The sequence below is a fragment of the Lepisma saccharinum genome, chromosome 9 (genome assembly GCF_977018435.1).
Source record: "Lepisma saccharinum chromosome 9, izLepSacc3.1, whole genome shotgun sequence".
Classification (NCBI taxonomy): Eukaryota; Metazoa; Arthropoda; class Insecta; order Zygentoma; family Lepismatidae; genus Lepisma; species Lepisma saccharinum.
The window spans coordinates 64,161,322-64,175,748 of NC_139237.1; the positions used below are offsets into that span (position 1 = coordinate 64,161,322).

A 14,427-nucleotide genomic window follows, 5' to 3' on the forward strand; every position below is an offset into this window, starting at 1 on the left:
ACAGAACTGAAAAATATGTATTGTGTAATGATTTTCTTGTGTGTATATTATATACTGCTATATGTTGTTTTCTATATTATATGGGTCCTTTGTGTCTGTCTATATTCATTTTAAAATAAACATGTTGATGTGTTTAGTGTGATAAGCTACTTATTCTGATTGAAGAAAAGAAAAATTATAATAAAACAGTATGCAATATTGGACAAAGCCCAAATTTAGAAATTTGATTTGTAAGAAAACCTTGCGTGATAGAGAAAAACGAATTTCATATTCATGATCAGCATGGCACTAATAATAAAGTTCACCTATTAAACAAAAACAACATTAAATTGAATTTAATTTGCGGCCCTGTGTAATTATTTTATTTAATGTCTCTAATTCGTAGTTTGGTGTTGCAAATTATGAATTTTTAGAGCTGTTTACAATCTCCTGCAGATCATTCATAAGAATCTTCATAGAGATTGCACTTAATGTTGCCTAGGTACTCATAATAGGTGTGTGATTGCATGTGCCTTTCTCATTACAAAAACTCCTGCAACAGGATATTCAATCCACATGCAGATGAACTTTATTGCTCTGGGAGGATTTTTGTACCAATCAACTTTCTCCAACAATAGAATATCAGCGCTTTCTTTTTTCAATTAACTAGTCACTGGTATGTTCATTGGATATGTATTATTAGTTTGAGACATGTCTTGTGAAGGGAGAGAGGCAACCCAGTGAATTAGGTGAATTACACTGTTTTACTGTTCAGCAGTATGAAAAAAACTGACAGAATCAACACAAAGATTAGATGATCCAGGTAAGTGTGTTGTACCTGTAAGCGATCCATGTCAATCGATTCACACCGAGATTTCAAATTTAAGGAATGCATGGGGGCCTCACATTCTCATTTTGCCCAGGGCCGTGCAATATGTTTCTATGCCAATTCATCTTCCTAAGAAACATTTGCAATTTCATATTGAATTGGTAAAATGCCGGTTACGATTATCAGTAAAAATTTCATGCAGGTTATGCCCTACTCTATTATACTCTTTCTGAAAATAAATTTCTTCCCAAGATTCTCTTTCTAGTTGCAATGTAAACAATTAATACTTTCAGTTCATGTCATCAATTTGTGTATTATAAATGAACTTATGAGTCTGTTAATGTGTAGGCTTATCTTGTAAATAAGCTATGTTGTGTGTCTAATACAGACGACAGCAATGCCCCGATCTGTGGAAATTGAAACAATGACTGGAGTTTCGTTTTCAAATTTTCATAATTTCATGTAGATTATTTAGTCACAAAATACATTTCTCCCCGCAATGATGTTGCAAAAATAATGGAAATTGTACATTTTGCATAATTTCCAAAACATTTAACTTCTGTAAAAGTATATCAAGCCATTTTTGTGGGCATGGCGAGATCTCTAAACTCCACTAAAGTATCATCTGGTACAGTCACCAACACTTCTGGGTTGTAACAATCCCCTTTAACTTTCAACGTGATCGTTACAATCCAGATTGTACCAGTGACTAAATTTGTACTGATACTTTCCAATACTGATGCCACCAGTATCAGCACTGATAGTAATAAACGGTCAGCACAACCACAGTATTCAAGATACTGAACTTGTTCATAATCACAATAATCGGGTTGCAATTTAATTACATTTAAGAAACAAAGAGTTGCACAACACTAGTAAAGATACTTTAGTGATTTTTTTTTTCTTTGAAGCAAACTACATGTCTAAATCAGATAATACACAATTGCTCACAAAAGACGGAGAAAGAAATGAAAGGGGGGGCATGAAAAAAATGAATGCTTGTACTTCAAATATATATTAAGTTCTTGAAAATTTCTTCTCAAGAGAAACAAGCACAGAGAATGAGAGAGAGAACATGTGAAATGAAATTAATTACTGTGTTGTTAATTCAATTGTTGCCCATCACAAACTAATAGTGGATATCTTTGGAAATGTAAATATTCAAATTCACTTACATACATTTTAAGTAGAAACCAACAAAAGTAATATGCAGAAATTGTAATGCCTTACTATGTATCAGGATCTTATATTTTCTACTACACGGTTCTAGTTGTTAAACTTTTCACTAAATTCAACACAAAAAGTGGGTAGGTGAACTTTTAAGCAAAACATTGCCTGTTTACGATACTCAACGAATTTATGTCTCTTGCATACACATATTTATTACAATATATATCACACTGACAAAAAGTTTCCTCCAAAGGGTTAAGCATAAATAAAGACATAACATCTTGCTAACAAACATACAATTCTTGCATATAATGTGAAAGTGAAAAATAACATGCAATAGAGAAAAAAGAATGCACAGAAACTGTGAATTTACAAAATTGTGTAGAAGACTGATTCATTAATTAATAGGTAATAAATTGACATAAATCTATGAAATATATGTCAAGAACATTTTGTTTTACTTTTTAAAAGCAAATAATTACTGTCTCTAAGAAATCAAACTGTGTCTTCAATTCACAATCAAAATGGCATAAATTTATATAACTTTCTCAAATTAAACAAACATGAGCATTCCTTGATGCTTCCATTTTTTTTAATTGCAACTTATACGTATACTGAACATCATGTGTCATTATCCTTACATAACCAATAAATATCGATTTTCCTTCAACTTGTAACAACATGAAATAAAGTAACTCAAAATATAGAATATAACAAACATTTGATGCATGTAACCATTAAACATATCAATTGACACATAAAGCAGAAAAATGAAATAAATTTACAAATAAATACTTGCAAAAAAGCATTTCATGACTAAACATAAATAAAGCATCTACAAGCAGTATTACTTCTGGTAACCAAACAGAGAGAGGTAAATTTTAACAAATGAAAGAAAAGAAACCCAAAATTGTACATATTACCACTTTACCTGCTGTGGTAATGAACTGTCCTCTTCTTTAACTGCCGATGACGTAGCAACTGGAGATACACTAGAAGGCACATTGGAAGAATTACCTCCTGATGGTCGATTCTTAGCACGCCTTCGTTTCGGTTGTGCTGGTTCTACGATCTCATTTCTGGGCATTTGTTGGAGTCTTGTATTGAAAACTTTATCTACAGCCTTAGCCATCACCACAATACTCTCGTTAGGTTTATCCTTGTAATACTCATAGCAATTGGAAAATACTGTATTAAAATCGTCTATGCATTCTTTGGCATTTGTATAATACCCTTTTGCCAGTCTTTTCTTGATAGTTCCCAAATCCATTGGGTTCTTGATGACCTTGTAGTAATCCTAAAGAGCAGAAAGAGAAAGGAATCAAATAGTATACAATAAAATATATTCAAACTAAATAGTGATAAAATAAAGTAAAAGTGAAAATGTGCTACATCTTTAGTTTAATTTTGACAATACACATACATAACGAAAATACATGTGCAACAATAGGCACCAACTTTGATTTCCTGATTCAAGGACAGTTATTGGAATATCCTGATTATCTCATGTGTACCTATGGATATTTTTAAGCTGAACTCTAATAGTTTAGTATGGCATAGCTGCAGTGGAATACTGGTGCTTATATATAAACATTCTGAACAACTTACAGTAACATTTGTTTTAGTGTTCAAGTACGAGCATCGGTGGGAATAAGGAATAGTAATGAATTTGTATTCTGACCATTCGTCACCCAAAGAAAAGCTGCTTAGCAGACCTCAGTCCTTGACAGGTGGTTGCACCATGGAGATTTTGTTTTCATAAAAGTGTGTGCTGACATGGAGTAGTACTGAGAGCTTTGGTGATGATACGAGGAAAGAAGTTTGACTGATCAGCTTGATGAAGCCCCATGTTTAACAAGATTGCATGAAGTTCGAGAATTTTAAAACATAAGGCATGTACTTCGTTGAATTTTCAGCGAGAAATGCAGGCTCAACCAAGACTCGAACCTGGGTCTCTGGTATGCTGTGCCATTGCTCTAACCACTGAGTTACCAAGCCGGCCTGGCATCGTCTGATTTTTCAGTGTTGCTGTTTTACCTGTCACATAGGTAGCTCAGTGGTTAGAGCAATGACACAGTATGCCAGAGACCCAGGTTCGAGTCCTGGTCGAGCCTGCATTTTTCGCTGAAAATTCAACGCAGTACATCTCATGTGTGTGCCTAATTTAAAGAATATGGCATGCAGACTGCAACATTCTCACAGTGGTCTCCCATGTTATGGGAGAAGGAAAACAACATCCATTTAACTATGCAGCAGTTCAGACGGACATGACTGTCAATCACAGAGAATTCTGAAGCCATCTGAACTGCAAGACCAAGATCTCCCCTTTATGCTCAGTGACACTAACGTAAGCAGGTGGGAATCGAGAACTACAAAAAGTGTATCCAACTGTAAATATTAACTATATACAAAATTAAATTTAAAAATTACATAAAATTTATGAACTTATGAATAGAGAGGTGGAGCCAGTACAAGTTGTGCCGAGTCGGGGACCTTGAAAGACTTTATTTTATTGATGTTAACATTTAAAACATAGGCCCACAATAATAAACCAGACCTATTGTCATTTTCACATCATGAATGCACAATGGTTCTTATGGAGAAACCACGCGGTGTTGCCATTTAAGGTGCGCTAGCTCTTATCACCGGCCGGGATTACCGCACTTGTTTCCTTTCACAATAAACATGTTGTATGTATTGCATATTGTTACAGTTGTTGTTACATTTGTTAGTTTTCCATGATTATTATTGTTGCTATTATTAACCAGAGTTAACAAAGTAAGGGGAGACTCTTATAAAGTGCAAGCATAATTAATCTATTTCATAAAGTAACATTCATTTATCTAATGTGTTAATACAGTAATACAGTTTTTAATGCAAATGTTATATAATAAGTGTTACCTTAATCGGACAGTTGTTCAACACCCTCCATCGGTGAGTCTTCGGACTGTTCACTGATGCCGTCATCAGAAATTGTCTCGTCACTGCTGGAAGAACTGCTCTTTAGCCTAATGATTACAGGCTCAATGACATCCTGCAGTTGATCCACTTTCCACATATTATCTTCAACCCCTTCGACGTGCCTACAGTAATTACACCATTGCTCTAGGGTGACTGATTCAAATGCGCTGTCTATCAAACGTTCCATTTCCTTCACCTTAAAACTAATGTTATGTCGTCCAACATGTCCTTTTATCTGAATCCATACCATTTCGATTGGATTAATTTCACAAGGTATGGAGGCAACCTACAAACAACTGCCCCATGCTCTTCTGCAATCGAGTCCACAATATTAATATTGAATCTCTCTCGCACAGAATTTACAATACTGAGTAATTCTCTTTTAAGAAAATCGTTAGAATAGGGTACATTTTTTGACGTTAGCCATGCCATAATATCTTCCTTACGGTTTTTTGAGGTGGGAACACTTTCTTTTTTCCTACAGTGATAGGATGCATTGTCCAGTCGGCAGAATTATTTTTTGCTAAAAATACTTGTTTCGCTCTCTGTACAAACCCCATCTTACCACCGGCATGCAACAAAACAAACCGTGGTCCCCGAGCAGTAGGGCCTTTCAGACCTGTAGACAACCCAGCCAGAAAAGCATCCTTGGGCGTTGCTATTGTTTTGTCCTTCCAAACTTTAGACACAGTATGCCCTACATTTACCCAACTTTCATCTACGTAAACAATGTTCTGGCCCTCGTTCCTAAATTGTCTCCTTTTTCGTAAATATGAATGTCACCAAAGTATAATATTGTTTCTTTCAATCAATAAAGCCTTATTTCCTCGCTTTTCGAATTCAAACCCCATTTCTTGCAGCAAACGGTAGAAAGTCGAATATGTAACATTTGGCAAATCTTTATCGTCGTTAACTTCCTTAATCACAGACTGAATTGTTGCGGGAATATTTCTAAACAGAAATGCATGAAATTTGCATCTTATGGCAGTGTGAATGAAATCATTACATTTCACTTCCCTGCTGGATTTGTATTTTAGTCCAGTTACTCTTTCCTTTCCGGGGTGTAACGATTGAGCCTTTCTTACTTTCATTTCTTAATCTAAAGAATGTACGCCTACTGACACCAGCCACCTTACAAAGTTCACTAACAATGAACGATTGACTACGTCCAGGGTTCTTTTTCTTTAAATATTCGAACATTCTTAAAATAGTTCTTCTCTCCCCACTTTTAATTCTCTCACCCTTTTTATTGCGATCCATTGTGATGACTGAAGACTTACATTTTAGGATGCTATTAATCACTTCATGAACCACTTGTAAAAATCACCGAAATGTCAACACACAACACTTCACCAGACCACCAAGAGTGTTAAAACGTCACTGAACTGTTGGGCAAGTATGAACTCATAATACCTGAGTATAACTAAGATTCACGCCAGCACGTCGCCTTACTTCGCGTGCTGATCGGCTTGAAAACAAACTGCATTTACAGGAAGTAGTAATGCCTCTGGGGACCTTTGAGTGAAGACAAAAAATAATTTCATTATTATCTTTACAACTTCGTTGCTGAGAGTTTTTACGTAGACTTATAAAACAAAATTTAGCCAGAGATTACATTTTCCACTCTGCCAATAAAGAATCCACACATTCTATTCGACATTTTATTTTTTTAAGGACATATTTTTAAAAATATTGCCAAATTTTCAGCACCAGTGAACTGCATAGTAGTGTCGATTTTTCTCGTAACAATTCCTCTTATTTTACGGCATGATTTAACGTTTTGAATAGAAAAGATCTTCAAAATTTGATTTCAATGAAAACTTGCATTATTTTTTAATTATTTTAAAATAATATGAAATAAAGTTCACAATATTCATCCTCGCATTGTGTTCTACATAAAATTTTCTAACTTACTGTATTTTTTTTTTTTTTTACTTCATGTAAATTTCAAAATCAACATATTTGGCAATAGCGTGCTTTATTTTCCCATAAGAAAAGCATTGTCCATAAGAGCCCATTGTGCCTTCATGATGTGAAAACCACTTTAGAAAGAATTGGCACAAAAAGTGAGAATGGTAACGATTGAATTAAATTGAATCGGCTTTATTGCTGAGTGAGGTTCAGAGCAGAGAAATATAAATAAAGAAGCATATTCACTTACAGGTAAATTTAATTTCTTGGGGTCCATGGGTCGATGGAATGGCCATGCAAACTGATGCTTCCATACTACCTTCATCACATTTTGCATGAACTTAAGCTGATTCGTCAATCGCTTCGGACGATCTGAAGGTGGGGACACAGGAGGCTCCATTAATCCACATGCAGTCTCTTGGGGCAATTCCTCTGGAGGAACTTCCTCCTATAATAATAATAATAATAATAATAATAAAAACAAACAGCAGCAGCAATAGTAGATTGTAGTATTTTGTGTTAGCATGTAAGGACAGATGGAGACTCATGACACATCCAGCCTGTACAATGTCATTATTCTATGCAATTCATTTTTTTTAAACAAAGAGTAGAGGCATTTAAGTAGCTATTTAAAAATACCAACCACAATGACAACTCTCACTTTCAAGTTATCAGTACTTAAGAGTCAATAATTACTATTATAAATAAAGTGCCTACAATTATGTAAGGATATTCATATTTTATTGATACTAACCAATCATATCATTAACAGTGAATTATCATTGCATTATACATTCACTTGAATTTTAAAATAATACACTATCAAAGACATTAGTAAATGATACTCGTGATCAGTCTATTTTGGGTTAAATACTATTAGTAACAAATAATTATCATACATCACTATTAATGTTCAATGAAAACACACGAGCAAAATTGTTTATTGGTGACCAAACGTAACAAGGAAAAAGATGACTCTCTACACATACATATATGGATACAGAAAATCACAAAGTAATTTAAATTAGTCTTGTGGGAACATAGTTGACTATTAAGCAATCATTCAATATTTTATTAGCAAAAGATAACATAAACAAACATGCACGACCATTGCATCCAGGATGGTAATCTTTATTAGAAAATAACACAGGCAAGAAATGCATTAGTTTTGAACTTGACCAAAACTTAGTAAATAGCATTACTCATAACAATTTCTTCCCCAGTTTTATTGTTTAACAAGAGATTTGATATTATAATAAAGATGTTGCATGTACAAGCCACATGAGGAACAAAAAGAGAAAATAGGGAACGAAAAAAACAGAAGGAAAAATAAAATTTTCTTGTAATTTGCAGTTGTTACTAGCAAGTAAAAATGTATTTTGATGTTAGGTTTCAGGAGAGTAAGCATGTTTTTGATGGAACATTTCAGGAGACCACATCAAGTTTTAAATGCTAGAACAACATAGTGACTAGGCTATAACACTGTGTGAAGGATTTCTAAAGTGTGTGGGTGGGGGGGTGGCACAAAAACAAAGCAATACAAATAAATCCTTTGTTATAACAAAAATACAAATACTCCTCACAAAAACTGTTCGCATTGAGTTCCAAAAGAAAAAAATAAATGTTGTGCCTGTTTATTCTCCTCATATCAACTTATCATCATTATTGTGGTTATCAGAAAACAGTAATAACCCACAAAATTCTCCTGTCATGTTTTCAAATGCATTAACATTTATTGTTATATTCATTTTAATCATGTTTAACTTTTCTTCATACATAAAACGGCCCAATATTTTGGATGCTTGATATAATTACTATGACAATCACTTTATTCCAAGTGATTCAAGAGTGATTCTTCTTCAGTTTTTCGGAAGTTTCCCGTTTCTTCAGGAATTAAAGCATTAAACGTGATTAAAATATTAAAAACCATTAAAAAAAGAGAGAGAGAGAGAGAGAGAGAGAGAGAAAGCATTTAGAGCTGCATGCATTTATTACCAACTAGCTACGGAAGTTTTTCTTTTCGAACATTCCAGGTTTTTACTTTCCAGTTTAGTAACTGTGTACATAATCTAAAACTCATGTTCATGTCAAAAGCAAATGTATTATACAACAAGGGTAAGTCAGTATAGTTCTGGAAAATTATATATACACTTTCTCTACTTCAGTTATGCATGCAGCCATAAGCAATAGATATAGATTTAGGTACTACTTTACTAAAGGGGTGACACCTAGAAATCATTTATTTCACACATTTTTACATTGCTAACGTACTATTCTGGAATGCGGAACATTTCTTTAGGTGAAATAATGAATTTCTAATGAAAATAATGTCTATTTCTTACATTTACGAGTACTTACTGTTACTCGTTATTTCGATTCTGTAACGCACATTATGGTGATAGCGTACTGATTCATCGCGCGTTGTGAGAGTGTTTTGTCAATTTATGCCGTGTTGCAACCTTGTTCACTGGAAAATACCTACTTTCGTGCTTGGATTTCAAATTATGCTAATACCTCACAAACCATTGACGTTAACCCCACAAACCATTGACGTTAGCCCCAAAAACCATTCATGTTAGCCCCACAAACTATTTTCTGTAAGGTTAGGCCAGCATAGTTAAAAAAAAAATTGAAAATACTCGACAAGTTATGTTATAGTGAAAACACGGTGAGTTTGAAACACTGACTACGGGGTTTGAGTCATCTAACATATGGAACATTATGCTCTCATGCAGAAAGCAAATGGCGGCAACAGAAACAGCGTGTCGGACAGAGATTTTCGCAGAAAACAACATGCATTCGCATTAAAATGGATCAAAACTACATTCACGAACTTCCACAACGCTACAGAAAATGAAATCCCTCACCCCAGTAGTAAAGTGTTACCTAGATTTACAAATACTAACCCTTTCTAATGCTGCTGCTGAAGGATTAACAACAGCTGTTTCTTCACATGGATGATTTTCCTCATTTCCATTGTTGCTATCACTATTAGATCCAGCCCCTTCACAAATCACACTAGAATTTGACAGATCACTTTCTATCAGTTCACTCCCCTCACTTTCTTCTATTTTACATCCTCTTGTGGGTTCTGTAGTATTGCTAGCATCTTCTCTACCCAGATCCTCACAGTCTGCTACATTACTTCCATTTTGTGCTTCCAATCTTATCCTCTTAGCTTGGATTCCATCTCCAATATCAACCTGGGACATTTTGGGTTATCATAAATCACACAATCTGTAAAGATAAAAAGTCTACAATCAATAAATAAAATTACAGGATAAATATTTTACGTACCTACATGTAACTACGTATAGGGCCGGTGGCAACCCACCATCGTGAGGAAATTGGGGAGCTCCGAGTGAGTGAGCGTAATCCGGTCACGGAGACCTACTATAACGGCTGGGGATACGTCGGGCTGACCCCCCGACTATTCCAATACTGGTTGAAGATCTCCTGCTTAGAGGTGACGAAGGAAAGCGTGGGAGGGAGACCGGCACTCGGTAGATATGCCTAGGCCCTTCATGGGCTGTTGCACGACGGATTATTATTATTATATTACATGTAACATAAAAAAGTAATACTACAGTACATCTGATCAAAACATATTTGAAGGGCTTGGATGTAAAACATGGTAAGTGACATTTTGTTCAGTTTTGAGTTACAAAGTAAAGTGTGTCATTCTTCAATTTCCGAGTGAAATTGCCATGTCATACAATTTGATTGATTGATTTAGTTTATTTTACTTCGCGTTTTGTGCCTCTTGGCTAATTTGCGAAGATGGGGATGAGTGATGAAATTGATGAACGGACATTCACAAACAACCAAGCCCGACCGGGATTCAAACCCGGGACCCTTGGTGTCCCAGCGCGATGTGCTAACCACTCAGCCACAGGGTCGGGCTTCATACAATTTGCATTGGACTCGGTGAAGCCTTCTAAACTTGGTACACACAACACGAAAACAAATTATCTACAGTATAGCTTCTAATAACCTATTTTTTTAATGAACTCAGATATGACCAAAATTTCATTTACCATGTTTTGCACCCAAGTCCTTCATTTGTAACAGACAAATATTTTGCCTGACTTTTGGATGTTAATATTCGTCTAGACTCTAGTTTACGTCCTTCTTGCCCGTTTACTTCTTTCTTGCACACTCCTTCTTGCCCGTTTACAAAACCGTGATAGCAGACAGCCGGCGCTCCAGCATCCGTAGGGTAAGTTAGTTTTTCTTTTTACACTTTCTGTCACTAACCATTCACGGGAACAAGGTAAGCCTACGAGGTTAGGTTAGGCCGGTACCTCGTCCCTGTGATGGTTCGTGAATTTTTGGGCTAACATCAATGGTTTTTGGGGCTACCCGTGGATGGTTTGTGGGAAATAAGGAACAACAGTAAGTACTCGTTAATGTAAGAAAGAGACATTATTTTCGTTAGAAATTCATTATTTCACCTAAACAAATATTCCGTAATGCAGAATAGTACGTTAGCAATGTAAAAAATTGCGGTAAATTTCTCGTATCGGACAAACGGCTGAAATTTTGCTAGTTCTTTTAATTTCAATATTCGTACTTACGTATTCTGCATTGAGAAACATTGTTGAAGGTGACATGCATTCGGAAAGTAATTTCTCCTGTAAATTTGAAGAAATCCGTTTGTCCGATACGAGAAATTTACCGCCCTGCCCTTCTGTATACTCCTACTTTTCTCTTTGTTTGCTAGCAGTCCTTCATTTACTGTTATCTTGGATACCAACTGCTGCTACCCTTGAAGGGGTATTATGTCAGTTTTAGGGCTGTTAACATTAAAATTATTGGTACTACTTTACTATACCGGAGACACCTATCAATGATTTATTTCGCAATTTTGGTAACATTATCGTACGGGTAAAACGGATTCCTTGAAATTTCCTTCAAATTTACAGGAGAAAGTACTTACGGAAATCATTTTCTTGAGCGTTTTGGAAGTTCCTGAATGTAGATTTGATCCATTTTAATGTGAATGCATGTTGTTTTCTGCGAAAATCTCTATCCGACACGCTGTTTCTGCTCACGCCATTTGCTTTTTGCATGAGAGTGCAATGTTCCGTGTGCTAAGACGATGCAACCCCGTAGCCAGTGTTTCAGCCTCGCCGTGTTTTCACTAGAACCACCTGTCGAGTTCGGAACAAGCCATTTTTCCCGAATGGGTGTCACTTATCGCACAACATTGTGTTCCGACGTCACAGGAGAGAGCTGTTTTTACAATTTTTCTTTGTATTTATGCTAATGGAACCTAACCTAACAGGCCTAACCTAACCACGTAGGCATTCCTCGTCTGACGTCAATATTCAAGGTTGCAAGGAAGAGAATTAACGAATTACGAAAGAAAGATGGTTCCGACCTGAATGGGTTTCACTTATCGCACAACACTGTAGCAACATTGTGTTCTGACGTGACAGGAAAGATCTTTTTCATGTTAGGCAATACAAGCTAACGCGTCTCTTAGCGAAAATAATAATTTTTCTTTGTATCTATGCTAATGGAACCTAACCCAACAGGCCTAACCTAACCACGTAGGCATTCCTCGTCTGACGTCAATATTCAAGGTTGCAAGATGGTTGTGTGTAAAAGAAGAGCATTAACCAATTTTGAAAGAAAGATGGTTCCGAGCCGAATAGGTGTCACTTATCGCACAACACTCTAGCAACATTGTGTTCTGACGTCACAGGAGAGACCTTTTTCATGTTAGGCAATACAAAGGTAACGCGTCTCTTAGCGAAAATATTATTTTTTCTTTGTATGTATGCTAATGGAACCTAACCACGTAGGCATTCCTCGTCTGACATCAATATTCAAGGTTGCAAGAGAGTTGTGCGTAAAGGAAGGCCATTAACGAATTGCGAAAGAAACATGGTTCCGAATTGCTGTGTATGGACAATGAACGTGGTAAATCGCAAAGTTATTTTACAAGTTCTACACATAAATGTGACGTATTAGCATAATTTGAAATAGGGGCACAAAAGTAGATATTTTCCGGTGAACGAGGTTGCACCACTGCATAAATCGACAAAACACTCTCAGAACGCCCCATAAACCAGTATGCTATCACGGCCATAATGTGTTACAGATTCGAAACAAGTAACAGTAAGTACTCGTAAATAGAGAAAATAAACATTATCTTAGTTAGAAATGCATTATTTCGCCTTAAGAAATGTTCCGCAACGCGTTAGCAATGTAAAGAAGTCTGAAATATATGATTCGTAGGTGTTTCACCCATACGATAATAGTACCATACCCCAAAATTTTACGATAATTAGTCTTTGTGCTCGAAGAAATCATAAAACAATCGGAACCGTTACCGATCATACAAATGAAACTTAAATTGCATCATAATGTAAATTGTGCATAATACGAAAACTTAACTACATAAAATCACTTATAAATTATTGTTATTATTATTTGTAACACATTACTCACAAATATATTACTTCCTTCCGAATTTTATATTTAAAACAGATTCATTACGTTGCCACAAGATGCAAGGTGTCAAATTCATGTGTGGTCAGTTTATTTATTGGCCGAGTCTGCTCAAGGTACATAGAGATTAGGCAAAGCCATCCGAAGATCGCCGATATTGCACGAACGCGTGACGTCACCGGAGAAGCAGTGAACTCGGCTGAAGCAGACGGCCCCTAGCATTTATATGGGAGATTCAGAGAGCGAAAGTATATTATTACTTTTAGGAGGGGGAAAAATAATTGTCATCCTCCAAGATGGTATTGAGGTATCCTTTTAATGATTAGTAACATAATTGAAAACGCGCTACTTTTAAAAGGAGGCAAAGTACATGTGAAAAAATTTATTTTGAAAACCCATATTCCTGAAACTTTCTGACCCATGCGCTACAAAGAAAGTTGCGTGTTCTCCTTCGTCATTTTACAAATCGTAATATAAATTTAACAAAAACGTGGCATGCTAAAGAAGAATTAAAGAGTTTATCTGTTACATATGGCTAATCGCAAATATGAGTATGCGTGATGTTATGATGAAATTGAAGAAAGGAAAGTAGACCCATGCTCGGGCGGGGATTCGAACCTGGGGGCCCTTGGCATCGTAAAGCGTTGTGCTAACCACTTCCCCACGGAGGTCAGCATTACAAGGAAATAAACAGAAAATGGCATCTATGTTTTAATATGCGAGAAACATTTGCGAGGAGGTTATTGAAGTAACAAATAATTATTACAAGACGTCGTGATGAAAATTTTAATATATCTGAAATATCGAGAGTTGACTTTTAGGGTTACGCAAAACCTTTTCTCAAAATTGCTAGTGTAAATTTATAAGCTATTAAAATTTAAAACTTATTCCTGTTCGAAAAAAGAAACGGCAAAGTCAAATTAATATTTCGTAGAAATACCGGTACATATATTTTTCTTTCATGAGGCCAAAAGAGTATTTGAAGGGGACGGTGGCTTGGGAAGGCTATAGCACCGGATCTCGATCTGCAAAGGGGCTTCCAGTGGGAAAACATTGCTATGAAATAGTCCAGAACATGGGGCAAAATGATTTTTTTAAAATGGCTCAAGAATACAAAG

At 35.7% G+C, this 14,427-nt stretch overlaps 1 protein-coding gene across 1 annotated transcript in view; it reads right to left on the bottom strand.

The window, feature by feature from the left end:
• Positions 1–13,401, bottom strand: part of LOC145992081 (uncharacterized) — a 39,893-nt gene extending 26,492 nt beyond the window's left edge. Inside the window, exons 1-4 of the mRNA XM_083128297.1 lie at positions 13,310–13,401; positions 9,757–10,087; positions 7,101–7,298; positions 2,910–3,275 (exon numbers count right to left, since the gene is read on the bottom strand). Coding sequence (XP_082984423.1) covers positions 2,910–3,275; positions 7,101–7,298; positions 9,757–10,062 — 870 coding nt within the window. The 5' untranslated portion in view covers positions 10,063–10,087; positions 13,310–13,401. The remainder of the gene's footprint in view (positions 1–2,909; positions 3,276–7,100; positions 7,299–9,756; positions 10,088–13,309) is intronic.
• Positions 13,402–14,427: the final 1,026 nt, after the last annotated feature.